General features: G+C 46.4%; 1 protein-coding gene across 1 annotated transcript in view; it reads right to left on the bottom strand.

The window, feature by feature from the left end:
• Nucleotides 1-21219, bottom strand: part of mylka (myosin, light chain kinase a) — a 44479-nt gene extending 23260 nt beyond the window's left edge. Inside the window, exons 1-15 of the mRNA XM_029277643.2 lie at nucleotides 21057-21219; nucleotides 19093-19300; nucleotides 17601-17646; nucleotides 17323-17488; nucleotides 11893-12058; nucleotides 11723-11744; nucleotides 11093-11378; nucleotides 10249-10325; nucleotides 9992-10092; nucleotides 8964-9173; nucleotides 2488-2610; nucleotides 1395-1592; nucleotides 962-1169; nucleotides 818-862; nucleotides 113-214 (exon numbers count right to left, since the gene is read on the bottom strand). Of these exons, the coding sequence (XP_029133476.2) occupies nucleotides 113-214; nucleotides 818-862; nucleotides 962-1169; nucleotides 1395-1592; nucleotides 2488-2610; nucleotides 8964-9173; nucleotides 9992-10092; nucleotides 10249-10325; nucleotides 11093-11378; nucleotides 11723-11744; nucleotides 11893-12058; nucleotides 17323-17488; nucleotides 17601-17646; nucleotides 19093-19300; nucleotides 21057-21215 (2117 nt within the window). The 5' untranslated portion in view covers nucleotides 21216-21219. The remainder of the gene's footprint in view (nucleotides 1-112; nucleotides 215-817; nucleotides 863-961; nucleotides 1170-1394; nucleotides 1593-2487; nucleotides 2611-8963; nucleotides 9174-9991; nucleotides 10093-10248; nucleotides 10326-11092; nucleotides 11379-11722; nucleotides 11745-11892; nucleotides 12059-17322; nucleotides 17489-17600; nucleotides 17647-19092; nucleotides 19301-21056) is intronic.
• Nucleotides 21220-21882: the final 663 nt, after the last annotated feature.

Here is a 21882-nt window from a genome sequence, read left to right as displayed (position 1 = left end):
CATCATACTCAACTTTCTCCACGTTCAGGTGATCTCTCTAACGCATAGTGAACCGCCGCTCGTTAACGTGATATCAAACAGGTGAAACACATCGAGCTGAAGGACGTCTCACCTACTGTCCTCTCCCCCTCGTCCTCCTCTTCCTCTCGTCCGGTCCGTCTCTCCATCAGTGACAGACAGACAGGCCACGCCGCTGCACTCCCCCACCGAGTTCCTGACACACACACACACACACACACACACACACACACACACACACAGGTTAGAAAACCTTGTTCATTATCGGCTTATTCAGCCCCTTACCTAGCCACGCTAAAGGAGCTAGCAGCTAAAGGTAAACTTTGTGGAGAGTTAGGGTTGTTTGAATCGAAACATAGAGTCAAGACAAGCGGAGATGGGCGGGGCCATTTCATTGAACAGGCACAGAGAAGCTGATGTGCGGTGAAGCAGGACGCCACTCCTGGTGTTAGATGAAGCCGTTTGGGAAAGCACGGAGCTTTACAGGCAAAACTGGTTAACCGGGTACCAAAGAACGGAGGTACGTGATTGGCCAGTACTATGACCACCATTAAGCTCATGGACAAACGGGGATCCTATGAAGATGGTGGAGGACAGTTGTGTACAGTATATAGTGAGGAGGGGGAGGGACAGATTATAGAAGGATTTATGGGTGGGGGAGGGGGAGTGGGGGAAGGGGGGATGGAGGGAGCGAGGGGGGGATGTTACTTTGTGACTTTAATCTCAAACTGAACATCAGAGGATTATTTTAGTCTTTTCTGTTGACACAGAAAATAAACAGGAAGTGTGATCGTCTCACCTCAGAGTGATCAGGTATTCTCCCGCATGCTGTTTCTTCACCCTCCTGAATAAAAAACAACATAAAGGTTGACTTAACGTGGATCGGGCTCTTGTTGGTTCTTTGGATGTTCAATTGTCTGACAGGATGATGTGAGAGACTGACCTGATCAGCAGAGAGACCACGTCCTCCTTCTGCAGCAGCTCGTAGTCTCCTCCAGAGGTCAGAGATCGGCTGGGGTCCACCCTGGTCCAGGTGTACTGGGGGAACGGGTCTCCGGCGATGGCACATGACAGGAGGACGTGCTGACCCACGGCGGCGCTTACAGGTTTGGGTTTAGTGATGAACCAGGGCTGAACACCGTCCTGAGGCTCTGAGAGGAAGACACAGACATTTATAAGCCATGTTAGCAATGCGGGCTAATGATGCTAATACCTGTCCTGTACTTCGGTCCAGAGTTAAATAGAAACTCCAGCTGGAATAAATGTTCCCCTCAGGATGAACTGCTAATCAGCTGTTAGCATGTTAGCATCATCACTGCTGGTTTGTTAGCATGCTGCAGTTAGCATTTAGCTCCTTGAACAGAGTGCCTGTTTACCCTCCACAGTGAGCTGGCAGTGGGTGGCGTCCTCCCCGTACTGGTTCCAGGCCTGACAGCTGTAGCCCCCGTTATCCTCGGGGAACACCTCCTGGATCAGCAGGGTGCAGCGGCTCTCCTCCCTGAGGAGGTGGAAGTCCTCCGTCTCCGTCACCTCCTGCCCGTCATGTAGCCACACCACGTCTGGAGGAGGGTGACCTATGGACCAGGATGACGACGTCAATACATCTCAATCGTTACTGATCAGAACCTGAAATAACCTGCACAGGTTAATGTCATAGAAACATTTAACTGTTACGACATTGATGTGAAAAATGCCTTTTAAAGGTTAATTTCTGGGCATTTATTTAGAGACAGGAGAGAGGAGAACCAGGGAGAGAGGGAATGAGGACTACAGCCTCCGTACATGGGGCATGCACACTAACCACTGTGCTACCGGCGACCCAACACTTTTCAAAGAGGGGGGGGCAGGGTTAGACCCTCTCTCATCTGAAGACCATGTGTCAGCAGCTCTCACAGGTTTTGCAAACTCATCCTAAAGGTCGGAAATGTTCACGTTAGAACAAAATCACAGTTTTTAAATGAATGTGACTCGTTCTGTTTTTATATCAAACTTCATATATGGAAATAAATCCAGGTTTTCTTTCAGGACCACAGAGAGATCTTAGAGAGACAGCAGTAGAGCTCATCGTCACACCGCTTATATGGAGAAAAGACTGTGTGGAAAATCATTATGTAACACACACACACACACAGAAAGAAACCGTCAGATCAGAGCAACGACCCACCGAGAACACGACCGCACACACTGAACACACACATATATACACCGAACACAGACAGGCACACACACACACACACACAGGGAGAGAGAGGAAATGAAGAGGCAGGGCTCGTCCACAGTGAATCTGTCCTCATCTCATCTCCAACATCTCCCCGGAGAACTGACAGGAAATACCACAGCTTACACACACACACACACGCACGCACGCACGCACGCACGCACGCATAAACACACACTGAACCCACACACACAAACTGAACACACACACACTGAACACACACACTGAACACACACGCGCCATGGTCGTACCCGTCAGCTCCACAGTCATGGTGACTCTGCTGCCGTCCATCACCTGCATGTCTGCGAGCCGTCGTACGAAACGTGGAGCCGCACAGACTCCTCTGACCTCTGTGACCACCGATGGTCTGCAGCCTGCAACATGAAACAGACAAAGAAGAAGACGTCAGTTGAGTGTGACATCACGTTTGTGGTTCTGTGTAAACTGGTGCCGCTGGTGTCTGACTCTGGATGTGTGCGTTTATCCACCCTGAAATCCAAAGCTCCAGCTCTGGAACTCCTGTTAGCTCCCTTTAACAAACTATATTTACAAGAAGCAACCTTACATTTTGTTGCAGTCGTGAGCAACAAATGCTAACAGAATGAAACGCCTGTAGGAGTGTCATGACAGCCTGTGAGCGACACCAAGCGCCGTTTTTACCCCGACACCTTGTTTCTAATTCGCCCTCTGTCGCTCACGTAGGATTGGGAACGCACTGCTGCTTATTTCAGTTTTAGAAAGTCTGATGTAGGGAAAGTGCGTGGTTGTGACTACACGATTAAACATCTTACTAAACTCAGAGTTAATGGTCACTTTTTATTAATCTGCATCATGTCGCGTCATGTCCGCACACTTAAGTCTCTTTAACATGAGAAAAACAAGTTCACACCTCCAGAGTGACGCCTCTGTGAGATTTATTATTCACATGAACGGCGTCACTCTGGGGGATTCTATGGACAAAGACATGTCGACGTTTACGACTGAACCGTTGATGCTGAACCTGAAAGGAAGTGGTTTATCAATAACTTCTGGCTAAACTGGAGTTTCAGAAACATGTTGTTTGTTCTTATCACCACCACGATGATAGATGATGATTGATTTTATCTCTCCCTCGGCTGCTAACAGAACAAAGTGACAGCAGTTAGCATTAGCTCTGCAAACAGTTAGTATTATCTCTGCAGACTGTTAGTATGTGTATGCGTGTGTGCGTTATTAATTGCATGTCTCCTCTCTGGCATGTCTGATATGTACACAGAACAAAGCCTGTTTACACACACACTCTCAGCAGGCAGACTGTATATCCACATATGCACACACATGTTAACAGACACACACACACACACACACACACACACACAAACATATACACAGGTGGTGGAAAGAAAAGGAAACCCAGACTCCATATATGGAGAAGGACGAGTGAGGATCAGACTGATGACTCTCTCTCTCTCGCCGTCACACGCACACACGCACACACACACACACACACACACACAAAGCGACCTCTCGTACATATTTTGATGTGTAGATTTGAGAGAATAAAGGAGAAGAGAATCAGCGTGTGTTCAATACAAATGAACATTGTGTTCGCTGCATTCAACTCTGTTCCTAACGTAAGCATGGACCTAAATATATTCTGACAATAACAGAGGTCATGTGATCCATTGTCAATACAGCCTGATTGATGATTGGCTCTTCAACAGAGGAGATGTAAACAAAGAGGGGACCGATTCTTCTCAGAAACGTTATTGTCCTCACATGGACATCAGAGTCTGTGAGGTCGAGCTGTGGGAATCTCCTGATATTTCCCTGTGTGTGTGTGTGTGTGTGTGTGTGTGTGTGTGTGTGTGTGTGTGTGTGTGTGTGTGTGTGTGTGTGTGTGTGTGTGTGTGTGTGTGTGTGTGTGTGTGTGTGTGTGTGTGTGTGTGTGTGTTCAGGGGATTTCCTGTCTCGGGAGGGTCTTTTGATTTTCCTTATAAAGCTGTGATGAAGGTTTTCTGTGAATGATTGGCTGACTGATGCTGCATTCACTGTCCACTCAGATAAACCAGTGTCACTCTACCTGCTGAGCATAAAACAACAGACGAACTTGAGCAGACACCAGCTGGGGGGCGAAGTTATCGGTCTCTGTTTAAGGACAAACTATTTGATGGACAGATATTTCCCTCAGGAGGAGGCGGAGACAGAAAACAGAATGTTGCTTTGTTAGGCTGTTTGTGGAAAAAATATGTTGATTTAATAAAGAAACAGCTCATGCATTTATGACTGCTGACCTTGGAGCTGCTGTCTGCAGGCCATAATGCATTTTGCATGGTCAGTGAAGCCACGCCCCCAACATATAACGGCGAGTCCCTACTGGCCAAACGCTCTCTGACAGATGAAGGAGAGACTTAATACTATTGCTCATTAAAGCCTCCATCTCCTCCTCATGTTCACCTTTCATGTTGTCAGTGTGTGAAACCTTTAGAGCAGCTTTACATGATCTTATTTCTCTGATATGGGTTCAATAAAAATCCTAATTTCAGACTCTGCTACTGTCTCTTTAAGGCCCCCCACCCTATGAGCCCACTGTCCTCTGATTGGCCAGCTCTCTGAAAGCCTTCCTGGGGGTCAGAACACTGCAGGGCTGCCGGGGGGCTGCTCTCCAGCTTACATAGGGGCTTGAAGCTGTCGAGAAATTCTTGGTTTCATATCGAGGAACTATGGTGTGATTTACAGAACAAGATGTTTAGCGCCCTCTGCAGACTCATCCTGGGATACTCCAACATACGTTCCGTACTCTGTGCTCTTTACCAAAAGCAGGTTAAAGACCGTAGTCTTTGTTATATTATCTACTAAGACCCAACTTTAATCCATCATGAGCATTAAACAACATTTAAGAAAAACTTCCCGAAAGGACGCGGTCACACTGGCCATCTGTACCGTGCCATACTCAAGCAGGATTGGCCCCCCCGCTGCCCCATTCCCACACTGGCCGGCACGGCCCGCGGTCACACTGGCCATGACTAACCGTGCCTGATTAGCTCTTGTACATAATGTCGTAATACAACACATTCGGTTGACAAACAGGCGGACGAGAGAGAGGGAGAAAAAAAAAAGAGAAGAGCAGTCGAATCCGCGTCTGCACATCGGAGAATAACACAGAGAGCATGACAGCTACTTTACTGACTTTGCGGCTTATTTTAAGCCATTTTAATCAGACACAGCCATAAACAACTTTAAAAATAAAAAGAGACACGCAGGCGAGTCTGCGGCCTCACATCGGAGAACAACACAGAGCATGACAGCTACTTTGTGCCTTATATTGAGTCATTTTAGTCAGATACAGCCATGAAACTCTGGATTTCTCCATAATGAAGGATGTCAGCATTGTGTACCGCATGCTTGTGCTCGTGCATGAAGTGTACCGTGCTGAAGCACACCTCTCCAAAGTGTGCCAAAGCCAAGGAAGTGTACCGTGCCGGAGTACGGCACAGAGCGGTCAAACTGGCCAAACTAACTGGACTTTAGGGTTGACGCGTGCTTGGGCACAGTACGGATGGCCAATGTGACCGCGCCCTAAGAGGCAGAAACCTGGAGCAGAACCAGACTCATGATGAACAGCCGTCTGACTATATGTGAGTTTTAAACGGGGTCAACCTTTTAAAGAACGGTGGTTGTATCATTTAAAACATGTGGAATTCACTTTTTGACAACCTCAGCTAAAGTAAAATAAAAGACTACAATGACAGCAGCAAACAGGACAGCATCATCTGCATACATGTTGAGTTAAAACTGCAACGGACACTAAACAGTAAAGGACCGAGCATGGCGCCCTGAGGGACTCCAGTGTCATACTGAGGACTGACGGCTCAGGACATTAAATTTTTGGTCTTTAGTTCGTGTCCACGTTTAATGTTCTGTGCTCGGATCTGCTCTCCTTCAAGCTCCTCTGAAAACTCTGCTTCAGTAAAAATCAGCACGGACTGTTAAATAACATTTAGATCACGTTTCCCTCCTCGCACAAAAAGTAGATAAAAATACAAGCATAAAAAAAACAAGAAGAAAGGAGTCCCCAAACTTGCACACACGCACACACACACACACACACACACACACACACACACACACACACACACAGGATTCCCCATCAATGCCCTTCTTGGGTCGGCTTCAGTGTCTCTCTGTGTGTGTGTGTGGGTGTGTGTGTGTGTGTGTGCGTTGTTCTCTGCAGCAGCATGTTTTGTCTTTATATGGTTTCCAGCTCTCATATTTGTTTAACGGTTGTGTGACACCAGAGCCCTCTCTCTCTCTCTCTCTCTTCAGATCAGCTTGTTCTCGTAGCGCTCTGTGTTTCCTTCTCTTGAATTTGACTTGTTCTCTGCATTCGTTTTACACAAAGACTCTGCAGTTCCTCCTCCGACCGTACAAATGTGTCTCTGCAGTTTAATACAGTTTGTTCCTCGAGGTATTCAAGTTTAACGTTGGTAGTTTCATTGTTTATTTCCATTTCCTGTAGCTCGCTCTCTCCATGCCACAACATCGTTTAAATCAGCAACACATCTATGAACACAACGATCCATCAGTGATTTGAATCCAGTGCAGGTCTAGACTCTTTGGCCCCCCTTGAGTACTGACTCATACAGCTGTGGCAGAAGTTTGTGGGCGCACACATGAAAATTAATTATATTTTTTACGTTTTCTATTCCCACTGATCAGAGGCGTGTCCAGAAGGCTGGCCAGGGGATAGGTGGGCCCCCCTTGAAAACGGATTGGCCACCCGAGGAACCTTCCTAAAATCCAAATCTATGATTAGCTAGTTCCCTAATCGGAGGCGGGACTTGAATTCACATAAACTTCGCTGGCAGCACTTTCAGTTGTAAATAAATACATTGCATTCTTTACTCTTTCCATGAAAGGGGTGTGTCCAGAGTCAAGGGGCGTGTCCAGAGGCCAGGGGGCATGTTCAGAGGATGTGTACAGAGTCCAGAGGGCGTGTCCAGTGTCCAGAGGGCGTGTTCAGAGGGTGTGTCCAGAGTCCAGAGGGGGTGGATTGGGTGTTTGAGTCTTTAGGGTCTTTAAAACAACGATGCTTTCACAAAGTCACATCTTAAAGCACTAAACTGTAATACACTCTCTGACTTAAAAAATATATTAAGTGGCAAAGCCTGCACGAGTGTTTGCTTTTTGTTTAAAAATTCCCGAGCAAAGAATGCAAAGAATTTATTTACAACTGAAAGAACTAATAAAATATATACTACATTACAGTAAAGAAAACTACCAGCAGCAGAGAGACAGAGAGAGAGGGAAACGACAGGGGCCACAGGTCAGACCGGAGGCCGCCTGCCCAGAGGACCAAGGCTTCTGCACATGCGGTGCACACACAACCTTCTAGGCTCCCCGAGTTTGCCCCAAAATAGTGGATTTCTACTTAAACCCTGCCTCTGATTAGGCAAAAAGCCAATCATAGATCTGGATTTTGGGTTGGCACATGGATTCTAATATTCTGTAAAACTGAGTCTCTCTATTTCTACACCGAGCTACTAAAACATCAGAGTTCCTCTTCCAGCAGCTTCAGACAGTCGGACGTATTCCCACACTGAGGAGTGTGTAGCGGTTATCTTATCGTGCTGTGTGTCAGTTTGATTTATGTTGGTTAAAATGATGTTTATTCCAGCCGTAGAAACACATTTCCTCAAACAGGGGACCAGTCTTTATCTCACCATTGTCTCCTGCAGAGATTCGAGGAGCATTTAGAGAAATGCTGAACTCCAGCTGATGATAATAATATTCATCACATTTATAACCCCTGAATGTTTTATGCTTTTTCTTTTCATTACTTCGATCTAAATCTTTTCTATGTTTGCTGATCTTCAGTGTGTGTTTAACTGTTATTCACACAGAGAGTCTGCTGCCCTCTGCTGCACAAATGAGTCCATCACACGCTGACACTAACAGAGCTCTCACACCTGCAGTAACCTCCTGAAATACTCCTGATAATTCTGCACTGAGCGTCATGTGTGAACACAAACAGCTGAGTGTTTCTCTCTTCATCCGGAGTTTCTCCTCCAGCCTCCTCGTATTTATTCTGCAGAAAGTCAGAGTGAGCTGATGTGAGAACGCAGCAGGATAAAATCAGGAGAATTCGGGGCGATGGTGGCGCAGTGGTTAGTGCCCACCTGTGGCTTCCTTCCCGCATGTCATTCCCCACTCTCTCTCCCTGATTTCCGACTCTATCCACTGTCCTATCTCTCCATTAAAAGGTAAGAAAAGCCCAAAAATAAAATCTTCCATAGACTGTCTGCACGCCACCGCTCAGGGATAGTCTCCTGCTGTGAGGTGCAAGTGCTAACAGGTCAGGAGGATTTCAGCAGCAGTCCTCCTGAAGTTCTCTAGATATCTTCAGGAGTGCTGATGTGAAAACAGCTTTAGAGTCTTCAGATTAAAGCGTCATCACAGGTTCAGGTAACAAAGTCTCAGGGCCGTTCTCAAACTGGACCCTCCCCACTCGAGGTCCGTCATGAAATCAGCTTTGTTTGAAGTGATTCTCACAGCTGAGTGAAGCTCGTTAGTGAAGGAGTGATCAGAGAGAGCTACGAGCTAATGCACATACTTTGTCACCAAATATACCAAACAATAAGAGGAAGAGCTCCCTCTCTTCTTTAGTGACTTTAAATCATCTTTTGTTTTCAGTTTGTTGGATCTGCTTATTTTTTGCAAATCTCTGTAAATATGAAACCTTTCTTACTGTTCACGCTGAGTGTCCATGTTGCAGAGGTCACAGTGAGTCCGTCAGCAGTGGTCAGCTGACACCTGTACGTCCCCTGGTCCACCCGTCTCACTCTCTCCATGGTGAGATTGAGACGGGTCCCGTCCTGTCTCTGCTGCAGACACCCTCCAGTCCTCACCGGGGCCCCATCCTTCAGCCACATTACCGCGGCAACGGTGACGGAGGAGACTAAGAGCAGGAGGGGGGGGTGGGCTTCAGTTAGTGAGACAACAACAACCCCTAGAGGCTGAAAAGGGTCATTACACTGTGAAGGTGTGGGCAGATTCTTGACTCTTGAACAGAACTGAACGGTTTATTTACATGAACATGATTGGGCCAAAGACATTCAGGCCGAACCAACCCGTCTCAGGTCTGGCCCGTCTCATTGACTTGAAGTTGTTTGAATGACAGAAATCTGATTGGACGAGATCTTAATGAGCGCAACACAGAAGCTCGTATTATAGAAAGAAACAGCGTTTTTATTAGGATCCCTATAACACGGATTCAAACTGTACACTAGTCTCCCAGCCTGTTTGGTGTTTAGCGTTAATGTGTCTGTGTGTGGGTGTGTCTGTACACTGAGCTGTGGTTTTGTGTCTCTGCTTGTTGTGGCGCCCGCTCCTGAGCGTGTGTACACACTGTCTCTTTCTGACCCTCCTCCTTGTTCTGACCTGTCGTACATCTTTCCACTTCAGGTACTTTGCCAATACGGACTGCTTCCTTGTTACTGAACCTGCTGCTTCACAGGCCACGCCCCCTGTCACCTGCTGCATCCAGGTCCCGTTTCCCTGTGTTGACCTTAATGTGTGAGCGTGTGTCGGTGATTCCACGCTCTTTAGAATGAAACCCTCTCCGTAACCTCAATGTTTGACTGGGAATGATGTTCACGAGCCAGATTTCATTGTGCTGGTCACTGTAACATAACGAGGACGAGGGCTGCGCCGCGTCTGAGCTCCTTAAACACATGACACTGCCATCTTTAAACATTATTATTTGACTTTTGTTACCTTGGCAGGTGAATGTGACCTGAGCTCCCTCTGTGGCCTCCTGGTCCAGAGGAACAGCCTCGAACCGCAGGTTGGACCCTGTGGCTGACTTCCTCCCGGCCCTGATAACACAGATAATACTGAGCAGCACTGAACAGAATAAAGAAACAAGTTTACAGAAGAACACACATCTGGATTACTTAAACTTTAAAGGAGCAATATGTAACTCTCTCTTAGCGTACGTAGCATTAGCTTATTGTTAGCTTCGAGTTCTTTACCTCGCGCTGTCTGAGCCGATCACTGACTTCTGGACTGAATCGGTCTGAACTGGAACAGAACCCATGAGGGACTGGACCTGCAGACACAAACACACAAACAGACACTGTAAGCCCACTTCAGAGCGCTGTTTCAAGTTGCAATATTTACGTCCTGTGATGTTTGTCCTTCAATCTGAATGTTGTGGAGGCGTAACACGTTACAGAGGAGAGACGGGATCAGCTGAGCCAGCGGCGGAGCGCTGTGTGTGTGTGCATGTCTGACTGTGCGTGTATGTGGAGCCCCCGCTGTGCCGTGCTTCAACAACGCCGTAACACAATGTGAATCCACAGACTGGGACACCAAAATTATGCCGTAACAGAATCACTATGAATGCACAAAGACGTGACGATGGCTGAGCTTAGTTACGTTGCTTGTGTGAAAAAAAAGGAGTCACAGAAGGGCTAAAGATGGAAGGCGAGACGTCGCAGGGACGTAAATATCACTGCTTGAAAGAGCAGATTGAACATGGATAGAGTTTACCTCAAAGATTTTCAGCATAGGGACTCTTAAAGCCTTTATCCTAAAAGTTTTATATCCATCCAGGTAGACACATTTTACTCCTCTTTTGCACATTTAAGTCATGTGATCAGAGCATTTCTACTTTCAACAGTTTGTGAGCCTTATCTTTAAAAAGCTTTTGTTAAAGTGTTTTATTAACTCACTGCAGAGTTCTGACACTATCCAGAGAGAGAGAGAGAGAGAGAGAGAGAGAGAGAGAGAGAGAGAGAGAGAGAGAGAGAGAGAGAGAGAGAGAGAGAGAGAGAGAGAGAGAGAGATAATGATAAAAGACAAAATCATATTCACCTGAGCAGGTGCAGTTCTCCTCTCAGCCACAGGAGGGGCCTGCACAGGAGGTTTAACCCTTCCTCCAGGATGAGACGGGGGCCTCTGATGATGTTTCTCTCTGGGTGTGAGCGGCTGTGTCTGAGAGCTGGGAGCATTGGGAGCACTGGGAGCACTAAGAGCACTAGGAACACTGGGAGAACTGGGAGCACTGGGAGCACTGAGAGCACTGGGAGCACTGCGAGGCGCTGTGTCCTCCGTCAGGTCTCTGCTGCCTGACTGTGAGGTCTCAGCCGAGTGAGCCGACCTGCAGGAGGAGACGTCACATCAGAGCACTGCTGGATCGGAAACATCTCACATCGTTAGAGTTTAATTTAAGTGTTTTGAGGGGATTTTGTCCGAGTGGTCAAACATTGAACAGTCAGTACCGGGCATTAAACAAGAAAGTAGACTGACTTGTAGCTAACGGCTAACCTTGGATAGCTTCCTGCTTTGCAAACATCACAAAGCAAACCAATGTCAGACCAGTGTCGCCTAACTACCGCTGCCTGGCTACCCCGAGCTTCTTTTACCCGTCATGTTTTCTGTAGTGGAACAATTCGAGACGTAGTGATCCATGTAAAGGTGTTTAAGGTGTTTGACTGAACTCACCTGGAGCTGTTTTCAGGAACATCTGGGAAGAGAAACAGGACACAAATGTTCACTCTCTTGCAGCTTGAGCTGCTAAATACATAAGAATTCTCCCTTTTTACAAATATCAGGAAGTTTCAGAGAAAGTGGTTCAGAAAAAAAACATTGTGAGCTCTGATTGGTCGACTCACCTTGGACACTGAGCGTGGCAGAAGCAGATGCAGTTCCGGCACTGTTGGTTAGTAAACACGTGTAACTTCCTGCATCCTCTACTCCCACTTCCTGAATCTCCAGAAAGTGAAGGCCAGAGCGCTCATACATACAGACCCGCCCACATGACAGAAGCTCCGCCTCCCCCTGAAATACAGACAGACAGAAATAAGACATGCCTGAGTCGACGCTCAGGACAAAGGGAACTGAATGGGAAATTCCTGAAGAAATTTCAGTGTGAGAGCTGGCAGAGCTGGGAGCAGAAGCAACTACACGATCACAGCCATGGCCTTGGCAGGCATCGCTACCACAGTCTGTTTGGCAGCTTTTTGCACTTCCAAGCAGCAGCTAACATTTTTGAAGTACTTGAGCACCATCTGTAGGTCAACTGTTATCACCACAGGAACAAGTTTCCGTAATAAATGAGGTAGTCTAGAACTCTTGGGAATCGAACCCATAATCAACAGATTACCTAAGTAGCGGTTTTACCCTCTGGACTACAGAGGAGAGAAGACACCATTAAACAATGCTACACTATCGGGCAGTGACAAAACACTGGAAAAACTTCTGTTTTTAGACCTTAGACTTTAAACACTTTTGTTTTCAAAATGTTGAACATAAACGTAAAAAATATAGAGAAGTGAACTTACAAATTGAATACAACAAGTTATGAGCCTGGAACATTGTAGCATCACTACAAGTAATAGCGTACTTCTCCTCACCAAGCTTTACCATTTCCAGTTTGAGCCATGTTTCTAGCACAATTAGTAAAGGAGAAGATACCAGCCAAAAAACGGAGGAAGAATAATAATAATAAGTTATAAAAATAAAAAGATAACATAAGTGTAAGAGCTGCCAGCTGTCACACTAACTAAGGCGCTCTGGTCTACAGATGATTTGTGCGGTCTTTGGTGAACAAAATGGACGAGTTACGACTTCGCATCATCCACAGCAAGAGAATTATGGACTGTAATGTCATGATCTTCACGGAAACATGGCTAAACAACGGAGTACCGGACGATGCTATCAAGCTAGCCGGTCGCCACACACACCGAGCAGACAGAACAGCAGAGGACTCAGGTAAGACCAGAGGAGGAGGGCTGTGCATTTATATTAACAAAGCTTGGTGTACAGACTCTGTCATTATTGGGAGACACTGCTCAGCTAACATAGAGTTTCTCATGGTTAAATGTAGACCTTTCCATCAGCCAAGGTAGCTCAGCTCCACTATTGTAACTGCAGCCTACATCCCCCCTGATGCCGATGCTAAAGCTGCTATGAAGGAACTTTACACCGCTATCAGTAAACAACAGACTGCTCACTGCATTTATAGTTGCAGGTGATTTTAATCACTCAAACTTAAAGACAGTGCTCCCTAAATTTCACCAGCATGTTTCCTGCAATACAAGAGGAAACAAAACTCTGGACCATGTTTACACAAACATCGCAGGAGCCTACACCACGACCCCCCTCCCCCACCTGGGACAGTCAGACCATCTTTCTTTGTTCCTCATCCCCAAGTACTCCCCACTCATCCAACGTGTGAAGCCATCAGTAACAACGATTAAAGTGTGGCCAGCGGGGACAGACTCTGTACTTCAGGACAAGTTCCATCACACAGACTGGAGTATGTTTGCTTCGCAGGCTACCTTGGGCTCTCACACAGACATTGACACCTACACTTCTTCTGTGCTGGATTATATCAACACCACCATCGACAGTGTTACAACATGGAAGCAGATCACCACGTACCCAAATCAGAAGCCATGGATGAACAAGGAGGTGCGTCTCCTGCTGAAGGCCCGCAACACCGCCTTCAGATCAGATGATGCAATGGCCTACAGCGTATCCAGGGCAAACCTGAGGAGGGGCATCATCAAGGCCAAGCACTGCTACAAGCTGAAGGTTGAGGATGTGCGGAGCAGCTCACTGGGGTTTTTACGGACATCTTCAACCTGTCCCTCGCCCAAGCAGCTGTGCCAGCATGCTTCAAAGCCACCTCCATTGTCCCAGTGCCGAAACACTCCAGCCCGACAGGCCTGAACGACTACCGCCCTGTAGCACTCACACCCATCATAATGAAGTGCTTTGAGCGACTGGTCCTAGCACACCTGAAAAACTGCCTCCCACCCACACTGGACCCATTCCAGTTTGCCTACCGCAGCAATAGGAGTACAGAGGATGCAGTCTCCACTGCGCTGCACTCTGTGCTCACACATCTGGACAATAACAACACACACGCACGAATGCTGTTTGTTGATTTTAGCTCAGCATTCAACTCTGTCATCCCCTCCAAGTTAAACACTAAACTCGGAGACCTGGGCTTCAACACCTCCCTCCGTCACTGGATAATGGACTTTCTGACCAACAGACCCCAGTATGTTAGGTCAGGACACACCTGCTCCACCACCATCACACTCAACACAGGCGTACCACAGGGCTGTGTGCTGAGCCCATTCCTCTACTCCCTCTTCACCCACGACTGCAGACCTGTACATGGATCCAACACCATCATCAAGTTTGCGGACGATACGGCGGTGATTGGCCTCATCAGCAACAACGATGACACGGCGTACAGGGAGGAGGTACAGCATCTGGCCGCCTGGTGTGCTGACAACAACCTGCTCCTCAACACCAACAAGACGAAGGAGATCATCGTGGACTTCAGGAGAGAAAGAGGAAGCACGCACAACCCCATTCACATCAACGGGATGGCTGTTGAACGTGTCTCCAGCTTCAAGTTCCTGGGGACCCACATCACAGAGGACCTCTCCTGGTCCACTAACACCTCCAGTCTGGTTAAGAAGGCTCATCAACGCCTCTTTTTCCTGAGGACACTGAAGAGACACCACCTGTCTTCAGCTGTACTGATGAACTTCTACCGCTGTGTGATCGAGAGCATCCTGACCAGCAGTGTCTCAGTCTGGTACGGAAACTGCTCTGTCGCAGACCGTAAGGCGCTACAGCGGGTGGTAAAAACCGCCCAGCGCATCACAAGGTGTCCACTTCCTGCCATTGAGGATGTCCAAAGAACACGCTGTCTGCGGCGAGCTCACGGCATCCTTAAAGACTCCTCCCACCCTGCCCACAGACTGTTTACCCTCCTGCCCTCCGGCAGGCGCTTCAGAAGCCTCCGGACCAGAACCAGCAGACTGAGGAACAGCTTTTTCCCCAGAGCTGTTTCTCTACTGAACTCTACCCCCCGAACTCTGAACTCCGTCTCTCTCTCTCTCTCCCACTCTCTCTCCGCACCCTGCTGACCCCCCTTTCCCCTCCATATCACCTCACACCCTTCATCCCCCCACCACTCCTCCTGGTCACACACACACATCTCTCATCCATCTGTATTATTGTATTATAGTATGTTCATAGTATGTCCATATTCTTTATATTATCTGTAAACTTGTATAACATGCTCACTGCATCTTAATCTGTATATTATTAGTATAGCATGCTCACTGCATCTTAATCTGTATATTATTAGTATAGCATGCTCACTGCACCTTAATCTGTATATTATTAGTATAGCATGCTCACTGCATCTTAATCTGTATATTATTAGTATAGCATGCTCACTGCATCTTAATCTGTATATTATAATCCTAAGAACACACTTATTTTGTAGCATTACTTATTTATAGCATTTATTTATATTTATTGCATCCCATTAATCCAGCCATCCAGATTTACCTAATAATTCACTTTTTTTGTCTACATCTGTAAATTTTGCAATTACTGTACATAGCACAGAATTAATGTACATAGCACAGACTCTTGCACTCAATTACTGTACATAGCACAGACTCTTGCACTTTCTGCTTATTTGCACTTCTGGTGAGATGCCAAACCTCATTTCGTTACTCTATACTTGTATATGTGTAATGACAATAAAGTTGAATCTCATCTCATTTCATGTTTGTGTCAGCAGCCGAGCAGCAGAAAGGAAAGCAATCACTGACGACCCTTCATGCCCCCTTCACCACTTGTTTCAGCGTACCCTTAGCTAATAAAGTTTTTTTAATTTTGAATCTGTCTCTGCCCCTTACTCTTTTGTTTCTAAGCCCCGCCCCTAATACTTAGCAACCTCAGCAGCTGCACCTGAACTAGCTAACATACAGTAACTAATGTCACACAACTTTTGCCAGCTTGTTGGCGTGCTATGAATCATGGGATATGTTGGGCCATGAAAGATGGTCGGCATGGATTCTTGGTTAGCCTTGAAAATGAGACAGACTTCAACACGCCACTGTGACCTAATAGGTCTTCAAATGCGCCCTCTGAAGGATGCAGGCCTTTAAACGGGACAAAGCCAGAGTCTGTAGTTGACTAGAATCAGATCAGATTTAGTTTCATTTGTTGTTTTACTGGATCTACGTTCATTTTATCCCCAAAGACCACCTGTAGCCGAGTGTTTGATCTCTGGTCTGGCTCTAGTGGTTTAAGTCTTACAACTGTGAAAGATCTCATTTCAGTTAAAACACTATGTCAGTGTCATTTGATGTGAATATGGTGAACCTCATGGCTCTAATCTTGGTCCTCTATTTTTTCTTTATATATTTAACCTCTTCACTAAATGTTAAACAGTTATTAAATTAGTACATCACACTCTACGCTGATGATACCCAGATTTATGTTCCTGAAAGGCAGATCTTCACATCTGCACTAAAACTGGAGATTACAAAATAAACATTTGTTTCTACTTGAGACAACATTCAAACTGGGCCCCTCCTCCTAAACTCATCGACCCCTGAAGCCACACCCACTCAATACAAGACGTAGTGTGTATGTTTACTGTATGTACCTACACTGCAAGCTACCGCATGCTAGCACAGGCTAAACGCCGGTGTTTATCACCGGCCTGTCCAACAGGAAGCAGAGCAACTCAACGTCCACGGGTAAAAGACAACACAAGGTTCACCCTCGTTTTAGAACAAGCTTTATCCGCTTGGTGTTTCTCCTCACTGTGATTATATTATCTCTTCTTTGCCACTACGTCCACGTCCGTCATCCACTCCTAAACTCATTGGTCTGGAGGAAACACACCAACTCTGCCCAGAAACATCCCGAGTCAACCAGAACAAACCAGAACAGTAAAATCCAGTCAGAGGACAGGGTCTCTGCAGACACAGTCAGAACCACACATGTATGGAGGCCCAGAAGGGACGATGGAGCAGCTTTACTTTAGAAGTTTGTATTTTATTTTGAAGGAACAAGCTGCTGACTCTTTCTTTAAGAGAAAACCTTTGATCCTTTGATCATAAAAGTAAAGAAAAATCACCAAACAACAAAGCTAAGACGCCTTCGTTGCATCCAGATTTCATATTTTAAAATGTTGCTATTTTTTCGAGGGCTACAAGTCTTTAAAACAATCACTGCTGTATCAAAGAGCGACTCAGTGAAGCTCCTCCCACCTTGTACCATGTGACCTGGGGTTGAGGACGACCTGTTGTCTTGGCGGTGAACTTCCCCGTCTGTCCCAGTTTAGCCAGCACTCTGCCCGGTTTGGTGATAAACTTCGGCGGACTTTCGCCCCAAATGCTGGGCCTGTTCGTTATCGATGGGACTGCAGAGCGACACCTGGAATCACGGGAAATTGAGTTTTGCATGAATTTAAGTGGCGTTTACTGCGTTGACCACGTCTCTATGATCCATAAAAACGTGACGTTTGTTGGAAAGAAGAGGCGCTCACCCTGTTCTCATCAAGGACGGGAGGCCATTTTTCTTCCCGGAATTCACTGCAAGGGGAAAAACATGAAAGTGAAGATTGGCTTCTTTAAGGGATTTGTCTCTTTGATTTGAGCTGAAAATGTTTCAACAGAGAGAATCTGCAGTTTAAAACAGGGCTTTATGTGTGAAACATAATAAACACAGAGAGCCACAAATCAAATCAAAAACACTTGAACATGGTGAGACACGATGAGGCTCAAACACAGACAACCGTAAAGATTTCAGATCAAATTAAAGCTCATCACTTTGCAGTTTGTTGTAGTTCTTGTTCTCACTTCATTATCAACGGTCAAATGTGTGAAAGAGAAAGTCATGAGGACGGATCTGTACAGAAGCCATGAGGGGACATGAAGACTTACATTTCACTTTATAACATTTTCCCATGTTAACAAGTACATTTAGGTTGTTTTTCTCCAGATTTAAACATATTTATGTCGTTACAGGATGACAATGTTGGTTTTCCCAGGATAGCGAGCGAATTTTAGGCCTCAAGAAATCTTGAAATTAAGACGTTATCGCGGGAAAACCAGCTTTGTTATCACAAGATAGGGACAAAAGTTAAAGGTCCAATCAGTGAGATGTGCTCAAACTAGAATCAATATTGGAGATGCTTTTGAAAAATGGAGAGAGGTTAGAACACAGAAAGATCGATGCAGAGCTGGATAAACACTGAAGCTTCAGTGTCCACCACATGGCAACCTGTGTGAGCATCGACTCTAGAGAGGAGGGGGCGGGGGGGGCAGCTCTCTCTAATGTTTCAATTTGGACTGCAGTACCCATTTTAACCACTAGGTGTCAGAGTTACATACTGCTCCTTTAATGTTTTTTAAATGAAGTTGTGGAGAATATTAAAGGATCCCTTTCTACTGACGACATTAACATAGATGAAGGTGTTCTCAGGTTAACAGTTCATTAAAGATGTTTTATGGGATGTTTACACTCACAGATGTCCAAAGAGATATTAACCATTCAAATACAGATTAATTACTGAGATGCTGCAGATCAAAGTCTCACGAGGTCAGTGGTGATGTTTAAAGAAGTCAGTGTGGATGAAGGGATATCGATCGACGTGATCTCTTTGCAGAAAGACGTTTTTATTCTGCAGCTTCTGTTAGTTCACTTCAGTTTTTACAGAGTGTGAAAAAAAACTCCAACTGAGTCTGTGTTTAACCAAACAGGAAGCTCCTGTCGACCTGTTTACGACGCCGTAAAACACACGGCCGGCAGAGTCTCTCTCTCTCTCTCTCTCTCTCTCTCTCTCTCTCTCTCTCTCTCTCTCTCTCTCTCTCTCTCTCTCTCTCTCCTCTCTCTCTCTCTCTCTCTCTCTCTCTCTCTCTCTCTCTCTCTCTCTCTCTCTCTCTCTCTCTCTTTGTAAACTGCAGCATTAAAGGAGAACTGCTGTTAGAACAGAGTTAGTTGGGCTGAGAGAAATCAGTGCTAACAGTTGTTTCTACCTTCCTGAAGGATCTCCACGGTAACCTCCCGGCTCCCTGCCTGATTGGTTGCCTGACAGGTGTAACGGCCCAGGTCCTCCTCTGTGACTCCACCTACCACCAGGCTGAAGGTACCCCGCCCACCTTGCATCAGGACACAGCGCTCTCCACCAGTCACAGCCCTCCCTTCTCTGTACCATGTGACCTGAGGCTCAGGATGACCACGCACCTGAAAGACATCATCATCACCATCATTACCATCATCATCACCATCAGCCAGCAGTGCAGCAACAGCGCTGTGTGAGTGTGCATGTCTGACTGTGTGTGCTGTGCCTTGCTTCCATGAATTCAGACACTAATATTACAATGCACAAAACTCATCAAACTTCCTGACATTTTCGGTTTGAGCTCCAACTTCAATCAGAATTTTTCCTGTCAGCCCCCGAATAAGTTTTCCACATGAAGTTGAGGTGAGGGGCTGCACGGTGGAGCAGTGGTTAGCGAGGAGGTTCCTGGTTCAAATCCCCATCTGACAGGAGCCTCTCTGTGTGGAGTTTGCATGTTCTACCAGTGCATGTGTGGGTTCTCCACAGTCCAAACACATGCTCGTTAGGTTAACTGGTGACTCTAAATTGTCTGTAGGTGTGAATGTGAGTGTGGCTGGTTGTCTGTCTTTATACATCAGCCCTGTGATTGGCTGCTGACAGTCCAGGGTGTAACCCCGCCTCTCGTCCAATGACAGCTGGGATCTATGACCTACGACCCCAGAATGGGTAATGAGGCATAGATAATGAATGGATGGATAGAAGTTGAGGTGAGGTGAGAACGCAGCAGGAAATATTCAGGAAAAGTCTCCTTGAGTGAGCAGGGGGCAACCTGCACGCCACTGGGGAGCGGCCGGCTTGATCTCCGTCCACGTAATGAACCTGCTGCATTCTGTTTTTTGTTCTCCAGTAAGTTCTTCTAATGACAGATATTCATCAGAAAGTGTGAACAGGGCTGAGGTGTCCGCCTGTGAATGAAAAAGTATTTTCTATCTCTGTTCGTTTCTTTATCTCTGGTCGTACTTCAGAGCAGCTGTGATACAGGATTCTGTTCTCAGTTTGTGGATGTGTCTCTCGTCGTTATGAGAGAGAAGTTTAGAGGAGACCAACGACCCCGAGACGAGGAGGCGACAAACAGCCTGCAAGAGATAATTCTGTATAAAAGTGTTTGAGAAACTTTAACTCTGATATGAAACACTCGTTTGTAAAGTAAACGAGGAAATGTAAAGATGTTGACACAGAAGAATTGTGTGTGTGTGTGTGTGTGTGTGTGTGTGTGTGTGTGTGTGTGTGTGTGTGTGTGTGTGTGTGTGTGTGTGTAGCATGTGGCGTGCAGATGTATCAGATCTCCCATGAGGTCTTGCAGCTCCATCAATCTTCATGTTTTTCTCCACAGAGCTGTTCTGAAGTGTTCTGATGGTGCGTTCAGGTGCTGTGGGATTATAGACACATGGCAACAGGAGGAGCCTGAGGCTTAAACTGTGTTGCCTTCAGGTCACACCTGTCATGACGTCAGAGAACGAGGAATATTTTCTCTCTGACTGTTTAAAGTGTTGAGAAGCTGAGAGCAGAAACAGCCTCAGATTCTCTTTTAGTCAACTGCTTCACATCAGGACGCTGCCGGTCATAAGACCGACGGTAATCCTTTTTTTTCTCACATCCTCCTCCCTCGTCTCGTCTCGTCTCCTCTCTTGTTTCCTTGTCTCATCCCTTACCTGATTTCAATCCTCCCTTGTCTCATCTCCTCTTTCCGTCCTGCAGGTCTGACTCCACCTGAATGCACCTGTCCTCTTTAGTATGTACTCTGTCTCGTTTCCTTGCCTCCTCTGGGACTTTCCCCCGCCGATCACATGACTGCTCCTCAGAGGATGAACCTTTAATTCCCCCTCACCTTCTTTTGGTTGTGTTTCTTTGTGTTCGGAGGAGCAGAGCGTGTCTTACCTTCCCCTCCAGTCGGGCGTCTCCCCCCAGGGCCACCTGGGCGTTACGGGGAGGGAGGATGAAGGCTGGAGGTTCGTTGCTACGGGAACTGCATCCTGGTGACAGGCCTGTAACCTTAGAGACAGGGGAGGAGGCTGCAGACAACCGGACGTTACTCATCCTGCTGTCAGAGAGAAACAAACAAACAATAAAGTTGGGAGAATATCATTTCATTAACTCTACCAGAACTTCAGTTCAGAGGTCAACCTTTGAGTGTGTGAGATGAAGGATGAAAACATCAAACACATGAAGATCAAAACATCATGTGTCTGTGTGATCAGCAGTGAGCATGCCGTCATGAGACCCGCTCCACATGACGCCGTGTTCACTGACATGTTTGCCCTTACAAGGAAACTTGAATGAATTCTGCCTCCACCTTTTCTTTATTACTGAACTCAAATAGAAAATCTATGTTTATGTCAATCATGATTCATTTCACTGTGAGCCTCAGGTCAGTCCGTTTGAATGCAGCTCCTGTTTCCTTAAGGAAACCTCTCCACGCTGGGGGAGCGAGCACAGCCGGCCCATTAACAGGAGCTACAGCACCCACTAGTGGCCGGAGGCTGCATTACAGCTTAGACACAACACTGAACTGAAGAGTTAATCATTATTTTAACCGTTGACTGGTGACGACATTGAATCGTTTAGTCAGCTAATCGCTCGCATTTCTAACAGACACAGGGAACAGGAACAGGTCAGACGTTTCAGACAGCTCCTGGTCACTGAGCATGCTCAGTGTGATCTCAGTTATCTGAGTCTGTCAGGCTGTTTGAGCTCACGTCGTGTC

This window comes from Labrus bergylta, chromosome 13 (genome assembly GCF_963930695.1).
Source record: "Labrus bergylta chromosome 13, fLabBer1.1, whole genome shotgun sequence".
Taxonomy (NCBI): Eukaryota; Metazoa; Chordata; class Actinopteri; order Labriformes; family Labridae; genus Labrus; species Labrus bergylta.
Note: the sequence above shows the minus strand (reverse complement) of the source record. Positions and strands in the feature narration are given on the sequence as shown.